At 39.8% G+C, this 12,274-nt stretch overlaps 1 protein-coding gene across 1 annotated transcript in view; it reads left to right on the top strand.

Moving 5' to 3' along the window:
• LOC118736322 (lachesin) overlaps positions 1-12,274 on the top strand; it is a 444,597-nt gene that overhangs the window by 419,161 nt on the left and 13,162 nt on the right. Inside the window, exons 4-6 of the mRNA XM_036466418.1 lie at positions 3,572-3,779; positions 3,946-4,101; positions 11,279-11,407. Of these exons, the coding sequence (XP_036322311.1) occupies positions 3,572-3,779; positions 3,946-4,101; positions 11,279-11,407 (493 nt within the window). The remainder of the gene's footprint in view (positions 1-3,571; positions 3,780-3,945; positions 4,102-11,278; positions 11,408-12,274) is intronic.

Raw genomic sequence — 12,274 nt, 5'->3', positions numbered from 1 at the left:
CTTCTCTATCCACTCCCGAGAAGGCAGAAAAGACGTAGCCCTTGTTTTTGCCGATAATATCGATGTCGTCGGAATACGCCAGCAATTGTATGGTCTTGTAAAGTATTGTACCTGAGCGGTTTAGTTCTGCGGCTCTTATTATCTGCTCCAACATCAGATTAAAGAAATCACGCGAAAGGGAGTCCCCTTGTATGAAACCTCGTTTGGTATCAAATGGCTCGGAGAGTTCCTTCCACGGAACTTGTGGAATTTCTCAACGTAATTTTACTCAGCCGTATTGGTTTCGCGGGCATACCAAATTCAGACATCGCGGCATAAAGGCAACTTCTCTTCGTGCTGTCGAAAGCGGCTTTGAAATGGACCAATAGATGGTGTGTGTCGATCCTATTCTCGCGGGTCTTGTCCAAGATTTGGCGTATTGTTAATACCTGATCTATGGTGGATTTTCCAGGCCTAAAGCCACACTGATAAGGTCCAATCAGTTCGTTGATGGTGGGCTTCAGTCTTTTGCACAATACACTCGCCAGGACCTTATAACCTATGCTTAGAAGGCTGATTCCGCGGTAGTTGGCACGCATGGCGGGGTCGCCTTTCTTGTGGATTGGGCAGAGTGTACTTGAATTCCATTCGTCGGGCATGCATTCATCTGACCATATTCTGCATACGAGCTGATGCATGCTCCTCATCAGCTCCTCGCCGCCGTACTTGAATAGCTCAGCTGGCGGGCCATCAGCTCCAGTAGCTTTGTTGTTTTTCAGCAGCGTAATCGCTATTCGTACATCGTCATAGTCAGGCGGTGGGACAGCTACTCCATCATCCTCGACTGGGCACTCGGGTTCGTCTTCTTCAATTCTTTCAGCGCTGCTACCATTCGGTAGGTTGCAAAAGTGTTCCCTCCACAATTTAAGTATATTCTGGACATAGGTCACTAGGTCGCCAATGCTGTTCTTACAGGAGTTCGCCCCTTTAAACCTTCCGTAAGTCGCCTAACCCTCTGGTAAAATTTTCGGGCGTTCTTCCTGTCGGCCAGCATCTCAAGCTCTTCGCACTCACGTATTTTGGTCTATCTCTTCTTATTGCGGCAAATACGTCTCGCTTCCTTCTTCAGTTCCCTATAACTGTCCCACATGGCTCGCGTTGTGCCTGATCGTAGCGTGGCCCTATAAACGGCGTCTTTTTTCTTTGCGGCTTCTTGACACTCCTCATCGATCCAGTTGTTTTCTCAGAGAGCAGGTGTGTGAGTCGAGCGGCGAATAAATTGGCCGTCTGTTGTGATTGCAGCTTTTCGACGTTGTGCTTTCCTTGTATTGTTGGGCGCACTTTTTTGCTGCACAGAGGCGGGTGCGTATCTACAACAAGATAGTGATCCGAGTCAATGTTTGGCCCTCGGAGTGTACGTACGTCTAGAACGCTTAAACCATGCCTTCCGTCTATCACAACATGATCGATTTGGTTTCTCGTTTTTCGATCTGGAGACAGCCATGTAGCTTGGTGGATGTTCTTGTGCTGGAACCTAGTACTACATATTACCATGTTTCGGGCCCCGGTGAAGTCGATCATCCTCAGTCCTTTATCGAACGATTCGTTGTGGAGGCTGAATTTTCCGACAGCGGCGCCAATAATCCCTTCATTGCACACCTTGGCATTGAAATCGCCAAGCACGATTTTGACATTATGTCGGGGACAGCACTCATATGTACGTTCCAAGCGCTCATAGAAGAGACGCATCATCCTTCTCTTCCGTCGGGGCATGGGCGCAGATAGTGAGATGTTGAAGAAGCTAGCTTTGATGCGGATTGTGGCTAAACGTTCGTCCACCGGGGTGAACACCAGTATTCGGCGACAGAGTCTCTCTCCTACCACGAATCCAACACCGAATTTGCGCTGCTTTACATGGCAACTGTAGTAGACATCGCAAGGCTGCACGCTTACTTTGCCTTGGCCCGTCCATCGCATTTCTTGGATGGCGGTGATGTCAGCCTTTGTCTTCCCGAGGACATCAACCAGCCCACCCATTAAGGGTCCGGATATTCCAGGTGCATACCCTCAAATCATAGTCCTTTATACGTTTGCCGGGGTCGTCATCAAAAAACCATCATCTGTGGTTTGTTGGAATTTTTCATTGGGCGGGGTTTTAACGTGGCGGGACCCAAACCCAGCGCACGCGAAGTTTTACGCCTTCTCAATTTAGCTCGCTCCAAAACGGGTGTTTGGCTGCTACCCACAGGATACGTCGATATATATATCCGGACGTTGTTAGCTGCGATTTGGACCGTACGCACAAGAATCACTTCTGGCCACTCCCAGGTGAATGGCAGTCAAAAGCTTTCCACTTCTGCGCACGGAACCATCCTCCTTGATGTTGACTACTTACCCACCTTTATATCTAGGGTATCCGGAGGTACGCGACTATCGTAGCTCTTACGTTGATCTGCTACATTGTGCCCAAATTTCGGCGTACGAATGGTTGTTAGGCTTATGGCATTATGGCACACCGCTTTGGAAGTTAGAACGGCCTGGGTTCCAATCCGCGTCCACGCTTTGGTTGCACGAATTTCAAATCCTCAGTGTCTCGGCGGTTGGAGCGGTAAAGAAACTGTATACGTGCGGATTGGTAAGCAGAAAAAAGGAGTCCATTGAAAATAGCCTTACCGTTTTTGTTTCCCTGTGTAATAGAACACAATAATACCGGTAACCTAACACAATAAAATTCTATATATCCCCACTATTTTTTGTTCAATTAGCATGAGTAAAGTATAAATGGAAAGATAAAACATCAGTATTTCTATCTGATTAATTTAATTTAAGAACGTTTCGCTCCTGTCAATTTTAATATCAAATTAGTCTATGTGCACAACTTTAGCTAAGTATAAGGCAATCGTGAAGAAAATCACAACTTTTTATTAGGCTTAATATGAATTGGCCGTTTAAATAAATATATCGAGCCCTAACCGCCAAAATAACGTAAGCGACATTTTTTTCGAAATTTTATTTTTGATGCAGAAATGCATCTAGATGCTCTAGGAATATTTCTGCATCAAAAATAAAATTTTGAAAAAAATGTCGCTTACGTTATTTTGGGGGTTAGGGCTCGATATGGCAGTGAAACATTTCAGCAGTTTAGTCCTTTTGAGGCAATCGAATGATAATTTGGTAACAGAATAAGGAGCTCAGATGAGTGGCTGCCAATGTACGATAGCAAATCGTACGAGTAGGTAACTTGTCAGTTTTCATTAGATTACAAGTGGTCTGTGTTGTGCATATGTATGTACATAAGGATCTACACGTGCATGTGTGTAAGTGATATAGAAGCACAAACGCATAGAAAGAGCTGGTAGTTAGGGTGCTATTCTATAAGTATAATGGGCTTAATTACTGAGTGAATGTGTTCAAAGGGTATACAAATTCTACAGCTTTAGCGCAACAGCTCTTCGCTGTTCCCTGCTGCTCCTTTGCATATAAACATATCGATTCCATGACTTTGTCCTTCATTGCTTTTAATTCTCGTCTTCAAACCAATTATGCCATTTAACTAATAGTAGTAAACATTAAATTCGTAAATCTCTTGTAGGTCGCTTGGGTGCGCGTCGACACACAGACAATACTCTCCATACATCACAACGTTATATCACAAAATAATCGCATTAGTCTCAGCTATAACGACCACCGGTCTTGGTATCTGCATATCCGGGAGGTGGAAGAGAGCGATCGGGGTTGGTATATGTGTCAGGTGAATACGGACCCCATGCGCTCGCAAAAGGGGTATCTGCAAGTTGTAGGTGAGTTGGGTAATAAAACTTATTTTTGTTCTCCGAAAGTCGGAAATGCGCTGAATTTGTTTATTTTATGAATTTGTTTTATTTACTCGTAATAAATTTTTATAAAATATTCAGAATCTTTTCTTTGTCGTACTAATAATATTATTGGTTTCGAAATCGTTTTTAGTGCCTCCTGTAATCATCGAAACCTTGACCAGTAATGACATGGTTGTTCGTGAAGGGCTCAATGTCACGTTGATGTGTAAAGCTCGTGGCTATCCAGAACCATATGTGATGTGGCGTCGTGAAGATGGCGAGGAGATGCTCATTGGCGGTGAGCACGGTGAGTTCAGATTGTTTATAATACTCCTTAAATACACTGTTAGACAAAAGTACTTAGAAATATTTAACGGGAAGGTAAAAAAATTAATTTTTTTTGAATTTAGTAGTTATGAATTGATTGTTTTACCTAATTACGTACATATAATATGCAATATTATATATCCCATATGCCTCCACTATATTTTATTTATTTACTAGCCAATGTCCGCTTGCTTCGCGGCGCCTAATATGCACTTCTGCGTTGGCCAATGAAATAGAGCGTTTAAAAGCAAAAATAGTCTGTAAAGTCAACATTTTTAGTTGAAGTTGAAATCACTAAAGCGCATAGAATACTTATCCCTTTCGATGTCATGAACTTTACCGATGGTCTTATTTTCACCTGTGAGATCTCTTCCAAGCATGCGTAATATTTTTTTATGATCTTGCAATTAAAACATCTATTATTGCAATTAAAAAGTCTACTCAAGAGAACAGATGTGCGTTTTCTGTTATAGGAGGCCCAAGAATCCTCGCCGTCCCAATGCTCCAAACTTTGTGCAAAAAAAAAATTAATTCTTAAAATTTTTTCGAAAGTTTTACCTTTTACAAAAAATTAAAAGCAAAGTTACAATATCTCAGTAGGATTTAGAAATCTGAGAGAAAATGGTTCCCAATCGAATAATACTTGCCCGTTTACGTAAATGTATGTAGATGCAGCCTTTCAAATAATTACCACTTTTCGCCATAAGTATGGTATTGAAAATATATCATCACTACCACGTCAAACTACCGAATGTGCAAAAATGCTTTTTCATTTAGATACCTTGCGCACGCGGTTGGAATGATGCGCAAAGTTTGCAAATCGTCGAATTTCTAGTCTTCTTAGAAGAAGAGGATACTGACTCTAACAAAGTGTCGAATCCCACACTTTTTCCTAGTGCCAAAAAAATTTTATACAACAGTTTCTTTGCTCTCCTGAAAAGTACGGATTTTCACATTCGATAGTTTGACATGGTATCGACGATATGTAGCTGTGTCGAATTTCAGGACGTTAGCGTAAGCGGATCCAGAGATAAGCTATATGAGAAGTTCAGTTTGTATGGGAGGTGCCAGTCACCCTTTTCCAACGCCTACCAGTTTTCGCCATAAGTAGAGTATTTGCAATTTATTCATCCATGATAAATTACAGTTCTCCAGGTTTTAGAGATATATTGGTTTTTTACGTTTTAGTCTGTATAAGAGTTTTAGGAATATTCCTACACAAGCGCCACATACCGAGTAAATTTTTGGAATTTTTGAATATTTATTTTCAAGGTGCTGGCATATGTTCCAAATATGAACCAAATCGGTGTAGCCGTTTATTAGTTTGCAGAAAACCATATGAAATTGTAAAAACGCGACCTCTCAGATTTCTCAATTTTTTGGCAGAAACCACAAAGTAGTTTCGAAGAAGTGCGATTGGTTATGATTATGAACACAGGAATTGAATGTCAATAAAACTAAATTTGTGGTTATATCAAGGCGAAATTTTTAAAACAGTGCGGCGCTAACTCTAAATATAAACAACGAAGCACTGGTAAAAGTTAATACATTCAAATTCCTAGAAATAAAGATCGACGATAAACTGAAAAAAATGGATTCTATATTTTCAGTTAGATTTCAAGCAATATGTGCATCGGTGAAAACCGCCTTTAATTCTATACATTAGTTTTTGCATGATGCGCTTACAAACATGTTGCCGTACAGACAGACAGACAGACAGACCAAAATTCTAAAAATAGTTGATTTGGCTTCTATTGATCTAATAAGCCCCCTATTATTTTTTCTTTAATATTAATTATATACAGATATCGGCCTGTTACAATTTTATTATTCTCACATACCTTCGTTTGATAACCATATGGCAACAGTTAGGTTATCTTATCAATTTAACTGAATTAAATTTTTCAAATAGGGGAAAACCCGCTTCAAAAATATTTTCGCAAGTAAGCTTCCTAAACCTCTTTAGTTTAATATTCGTGTTGCAATATTTCATTTATTTTACCAGTTTAAATGAATAAAATTTTCCAAGCGGGTGGCAGATCCCCTAAAAATATTTTCGGCCTTAAAATTTCCTAACCTCTTAGCCAATATTGCAATACTTAATTTATGTTATCAAATCTATTAAATAAAAGTTTTTAAACAGGTGGCGTATCAATTTATTTAAACTGAAATTTTCAAACAAGTGGCAACTCTCTAATTGTTTTCTTCTATATTGTAAGTTAGACCTCCAGCGATACATAGGTGAAAACTTAATTCGATTCCATGCATTAGTTTTCGAGTTATGCGCGTACAAATATACGGACAGACAGACAGACATACCAAAATTCTAAAAATTGTTAATTTGGCTTCTGTAGCTTTAATAAAGACCCCCTTATTGATTTTTCTTTAATATATATCATGTACAGACATCGGCCTGCTACAATTTTATTATAAGTACAGATATAGATTTAATTTATTTTATCAACTTAATTCAATAAAATTTTTCAAACAGGTGGCAAGCCTCCTAAAAAATACTTTCGTCAGTAAAATTTTCTAAACCTCTTCAGTTTGATACCCATATTGCCATATTCGATTTGACCTATAAATTAAATTAAATTAAAATTTTCAAACAAACATTTTCGGCTGTAAGGCTTCTTAAGCCTCTTTCTTTTGACGCCCATCTTGTAATATTCACCTTTTCTTATTAATTTACTTAGCCTGCAATTTTCAAACAGGTGACAACTCTCAAACATTTTTCTTTCTATATTTTAAGTTAGACCTCTAGCAATACACTCGTGGAAACCGCATTCAATAACCTGCATTCATTTTCGAGTGGTGCGCGTGCAAACATACCGACAGACAGACACACAGACAAACGACGAAAATTTTAAAAATGGTTGATTTGGCTTCTATTGCTTAATAAAGAGCCCCCATATTAGTTTTTTTTTAATTTAATATATAATGTACAGACATCGGCCTGTAACAATTTAATTATATGTATAGATTTATTGCGGCTAAAAGCCTAATTTCTTGCAATAAATGGCCGTATCTATCTCATAGCCGTGTTTTTATAGCATGCCGGTGTTAGAAAACACCTAATTCCAACAGTCCTTCGTCCCTCACACAGTTTGCACCGCGTATCCGAGCAGACTATTTTTAAAATCCTATTAGGCGAATGTAACGCCTGCTTTGGCTGGTGGCACTTTGGGATATGTTCTGGCCTGCGTGAGAGGACGTGGGACTACCTCGCCGTCGCCGCTGCGAAAGCAACATAGCCAAAGTAGGCATATGCACTTGCACTTCACCCCCTAAACATTATAATCAGGCTCCCAAGTACTTGTACCATATTTTTGCTATTACCAATCAAAATTCTAAAAAAGCGGTTGTTCGGCCCACGCTGTTGTATAAGAATCCTTATTCAAATGTAATGGACTACTGAGTAAGAATGAGGAGATAACCGCTTTCATTGGTCATCACGAAGAATTGATAGCTGCTATCCAAGAAACAAAATTTCGCAACAATTAGTATAAATAGTAATACTATAACTAAATAAACAAATATATGCAAAAAGGAAGTGACAAAAGAAAAGAAAGTGACAGTGGGGACGGCGAGGTTGCTGGTGGGGAAGACAACAGGACTATGCGATACAATTAAACGATCAAATTTGGGAGATGGGACAACAACAATTATATGGGGGAACGGCACTAACTATTAATATATAACCAACTAACGTGCAAATATCACTACCAGGGTGACTCAAAAATTATGGGACAAATGACTAGGTATTCAAATGCGATTAAAAATTTTAAAAAGACGAAACAGACGATATAAAGCAACAGCAATAATACCAAAACAAAACCTTGTTTATTGGTGCAACCGAGGTGAGGTTCACCCAAAAGGTTACGAACCCACTCGCGCTACCGCAAGGGTGCTGCGCTATGGGTGCGGGATGCTGAAAGTAAGGGAAAGGAATACAATAGGGCAAAACTACCTGGAACGATTCGCTCAAAAAGGGACACACAAAATACATAGCCACTAATGCGATGGTCGGGGTGTGCGTCTACCACGGGGTGCTTCTGCGGAGTTATGCCGCCCAACTCCGTTTCCGACGCTATTTCCTACCGCTGCTCCTTTACCTCGACTGACGCCGCCTTCCAATTCTCCTGCGCGGCTGCAGTATAAGTGCCTCTCTTGACACTTATAATAACTAAGGTGAAAGCAAAAACTCTGGTACCTCGGATGGTACAATAAAATACATTTTATACGTAATGCGCAAAATACACCACACAAATATTTGCGCAAATACCAACTGGTACAAATAAGTATCGAACTAGAATTCAGAAAAATCTTATTTATACTAATTTTTATTTGTGCAAATATTTGTGTGGTGTATTTTGAGCATAAGCGACACGTCGCGCACAATAGGGATGTTTCCCCTTTTCATTGTTTGATTGGTTTTGCCCCGGCGCGCATCTACCAGTTGGGCCGCAACCTACGCGCCGGTCATCAAAACCATCGGGCCTCAATTCCGATGTTGTTGGTACCCGATCAATTGGCGCCGGCCCGTTAATTTTGAAGGCGAATTAGTCACCTCCAACAATCAGCTGCTTTGCTCTTCAAGCTGAGCTTTTATTAACCAAACTAGAACACACACGGCAATAACGCAAATTTGTGAAATAAAACAAATTTTCTTTATTTTATTTCTCGTTGAGCAATATTACCAATCAAAATTTAAAAAAGCGGATTTTCGGTCCACGCTACATCACATACGATCCACAAAAAAAATGTTAGAGGTTTTCATTCCAGAAAGCGGAAAGTGTTAAGAGACAATATACTGGCTAATGCCGAATTTCCAATGACAAAAAATGTATGCCAACCGTGTATTTGTAATTGCATTTGAGAAAAAAATAAATAATTGATGACGTCATTTTTTAATCGGTTTCATTCACATACATGGTTTCGTTCCTTTTCATTCACATGGCGGCGAAAAAATTACGTCATTGAAAAAAAAATACTTTCTTCTCGCACGCCGTCCTGGGAGATCTTATTCGTTCGTTCATGCAGAAAAACCACCAATGACAATCACGCAATTACGCCCTTTGCAACTCTCGCGATATGAATGCCGTCGTCAGAGTTCAGCCTCCACCAAACGCAAACGAAGAGTTTCAGCTTTGTCGAGTGGCTCGCGCGATTTTCGCGTAACTAAAGTATGGATACTGTAAAAGGCTAAAAAACTACATATCCATAGTTATCTTGTAAAGGCATAGCACACGATACCACACATCTTTTCACTTGGCTCCTTAAAATCAGTTGGAAAGCTTTTACAGCTCATCGTTCCATCAGCGGTAATAAGTACCAAGGAACCGAGAAATATGATTTCACTGCTCGCTCGAGTCGGATTGTTAGCAAACGCACTAGAAAAGTTAGAGCTGAGTAGAAAAACTGTTGGCTGTTTGTTGGAATTTCTCATTTTTGAACTAACGGTCTCCTTCAGCATTTAGGCGAATGTTTTAATCGGATAGAAGATAGATCCTCGAATCGTACGCATGATTTTTATACCCGAGCGCACTTGTGCACAAGGGTATTATAACTTTGTTCACATAACGGTTGTTTGTAACAGGCAAAACGAATCGAGATAGATATAGACAAATGTATACATAAATGATCAGAATGAAAAGAGAAATCGATTAAGCGGTGACTGTCTGTCCGTCCGTCCGTCCGTCCGTCCGTCCGTCCGTCCGTCCGTCCGTCCGTCTGTGCACACGATAACTCGAGTAAAAATTGAGATATCTTAACGAAACTTGGTACGTGGACTTCTTTTGGGCATGGGACGGATGGTGTTGAAAATGAGCGAAATCGGACAATAACCACGCCTACCTCCCATATAACGGTAATTTTCAGAAATACGAAAAGTGCGATATTTTAGTAACCACTGAAGATAATTCACTCAGAATTGATATTTACAATGAGGTTTAGACGAAAAATAAGAATATTAAAAAATTTTGGCAAATGGGCGTAGCCACGCCTACTTATGGTTACATGCGTATATCTTGGTAACCGCTGCACCAATTTCTTTCAAACTTGGCACAGTTGTTGGTCCTGCTACAAGATACCAAATGGCCGAAAATTTTTAAAATCGGACAATAACCACGCCCACATCCCATATAACGGTAATTTAGAAAAATACGAAATCCTCGATAAATCAGTAAATATTAAAGCTAATTTATTCAAAATTGATGGTTGCAACAATTTTTTACCAAGAAATACGCTTATGATACAATTTTGGAAAATGGGCGTGGCACCGCCCACTTATGATCACATATATGTATCTCGCTAACCGTTCTAGCAATTTGAACCAAACTCGGTATGGTTATTGTGCTTGCCACATAAAAGCAAAGCGCTGAAAATTATTGAAATCGGACTAAATTACGACCGCTTTTCATATAACGGTATATTTCAGTAATGCTTGAAACTTCAATATTTCGAAATTTAAGGACGCTAATTTACTTAAAATTTATACACCCCGGCTTATCGTGTAGCGGTAGTTTTCGGAAAGGTGGAAAACATATATTTAATAATTGCGCCGGGTATTTAATGTTCGGCTCCGCCCGAACTTAGACTTTCTTACTTGTTTTTTTTTGTCATTTTCCAGCCTGGGTACATTCACGCAGCTTGGCGAATCTTGGAGTTGAAATCTGGTACTACGAACTAGCATGACTGTCATTTAACGACAGAACGTTGCTATGATATTTTTCTCTCCCTCTCTCCAAACACTAATCACAAACACAAGGCAGCCGTAATAGACGTCGCAAGGTGTCATGTTTTGTCAATCCTGTGCCATCCAACGCATTTCTTGGCTTGCGGTGAGGTCTGCTTTTTGCCCCTACGAAAACATCACCCAGTCGAGCAGGGCACCTTCCCAATTAAAGGACCGGATATTACAGGTGCTTGCTCGGAAAACATAGTCCTTGAAATGTTTGTCGGGCTCGTCATGAAAAGAGGGGTTCTCATCCGAAGCTTGATTTTAGTTTTTTTCGTTTGAGAAGGCTGGGGGCATTTTACGTGGCGGGTCTGAAACTCTGCGAACAACCCGATTTTGTAGTTTTAAATTCGCTTATGACACCTTATCCGCTTATTTTTCAATGGCTATAACAATTGTCCTTCTCTTAATTTTACAGTAAACGTTGTCGATGGCGAGTTGTTGCATATAACCAAAGTGAGTCGCCTGCACATGGCTGCCTACCTGTGTGTAGCGTCAAATGGAGTGCCACCGTCCATCAGTAAGCGAGTACATCTGCGAGTGCAATGTAAGTAAAAAACAAATATAATTCGAATATTAGTAAATGCCACTTTATATTTGCCTATTATGTTATTAAATATTTGTATAAACGCACATGCGCTTTGAAGCCAATGACAAATCAGCAATCCTTTAATGATTACCGAAACGAAAAAGAGAACAAATAAAGCTTTCCTCCTTTTAACATTCCATTTGGAATCATTCATTGGTAACACTAACTTGATGCGCATTTGTTCCATGAAAACTTTTCTAAGCTCCCTGCATATTGAGTGGGCCAAAACCAGCAAAATATTTTAATTAAATCTCGCTGCCAAATATTACATCTGCCAAAAATGCAAATGCTTACAGACAACTAAATGCCATACACCTTACATATATACCCGATGCATACATAAATATTTAGCTTGCCACACCCGACTATAACAATCGCCCAACAAACATGCCAACTCCCAACTAATTTCGGTCAGTAATGCGAAAATTTCCAACTGCTACCAGTGCTTGTTGTTTGGACAGCAAGTTTTTTTTGTTTTTTTTTTGTGCTAGGTACTATCAATTTTACCACAATTTGTGCAACATGCTTTGCAGCCACAGCAATAGCACGTTGCACGTTTATAACATGCCAAAAAAGTGGCAAAACAAAAACTGCAGTAATCCAAAAGAACAGAAGAACACTGCCACATTAGTGCCGATATGGTTTTTTTTTGCGTTTGCCACAGGTTTGCAATTTGAAAGTGGCTGATATTAAAATTGTTATAATTAAGGCTTCCATTGGTTTTTCTGTGATTAGCGTTCAGCTGCAGACTAGTATTCAGTTCGCAATTGTTAGTTACGCCTTTTTGGTCAAGCATCAATTGTTTAATTAAAAGTTTTTGATGCA

The sequence above is a fragment of the Rhagoletis pomonella genome, unplaced genomic scaffold, assembly GCF_013731165.1.
Source record: "Rhagoletis pomonella isolate Grant_MI unplaced genomic scaffold, Rhpom_1.0 Rhpom_scaffold_00003, whole genome shotgun sequence".
Classification (NCBI taxonomy): domain Eukaryota; kingdom Metazoa; phylum Arthropoda; class Insecta; order Diptera; family Tephritidae; genus Rhagoletis; species Rhagoletis pomonella.
This window is presented reverse-complemented; position numbering and strand designations above follow the sequence as displayed.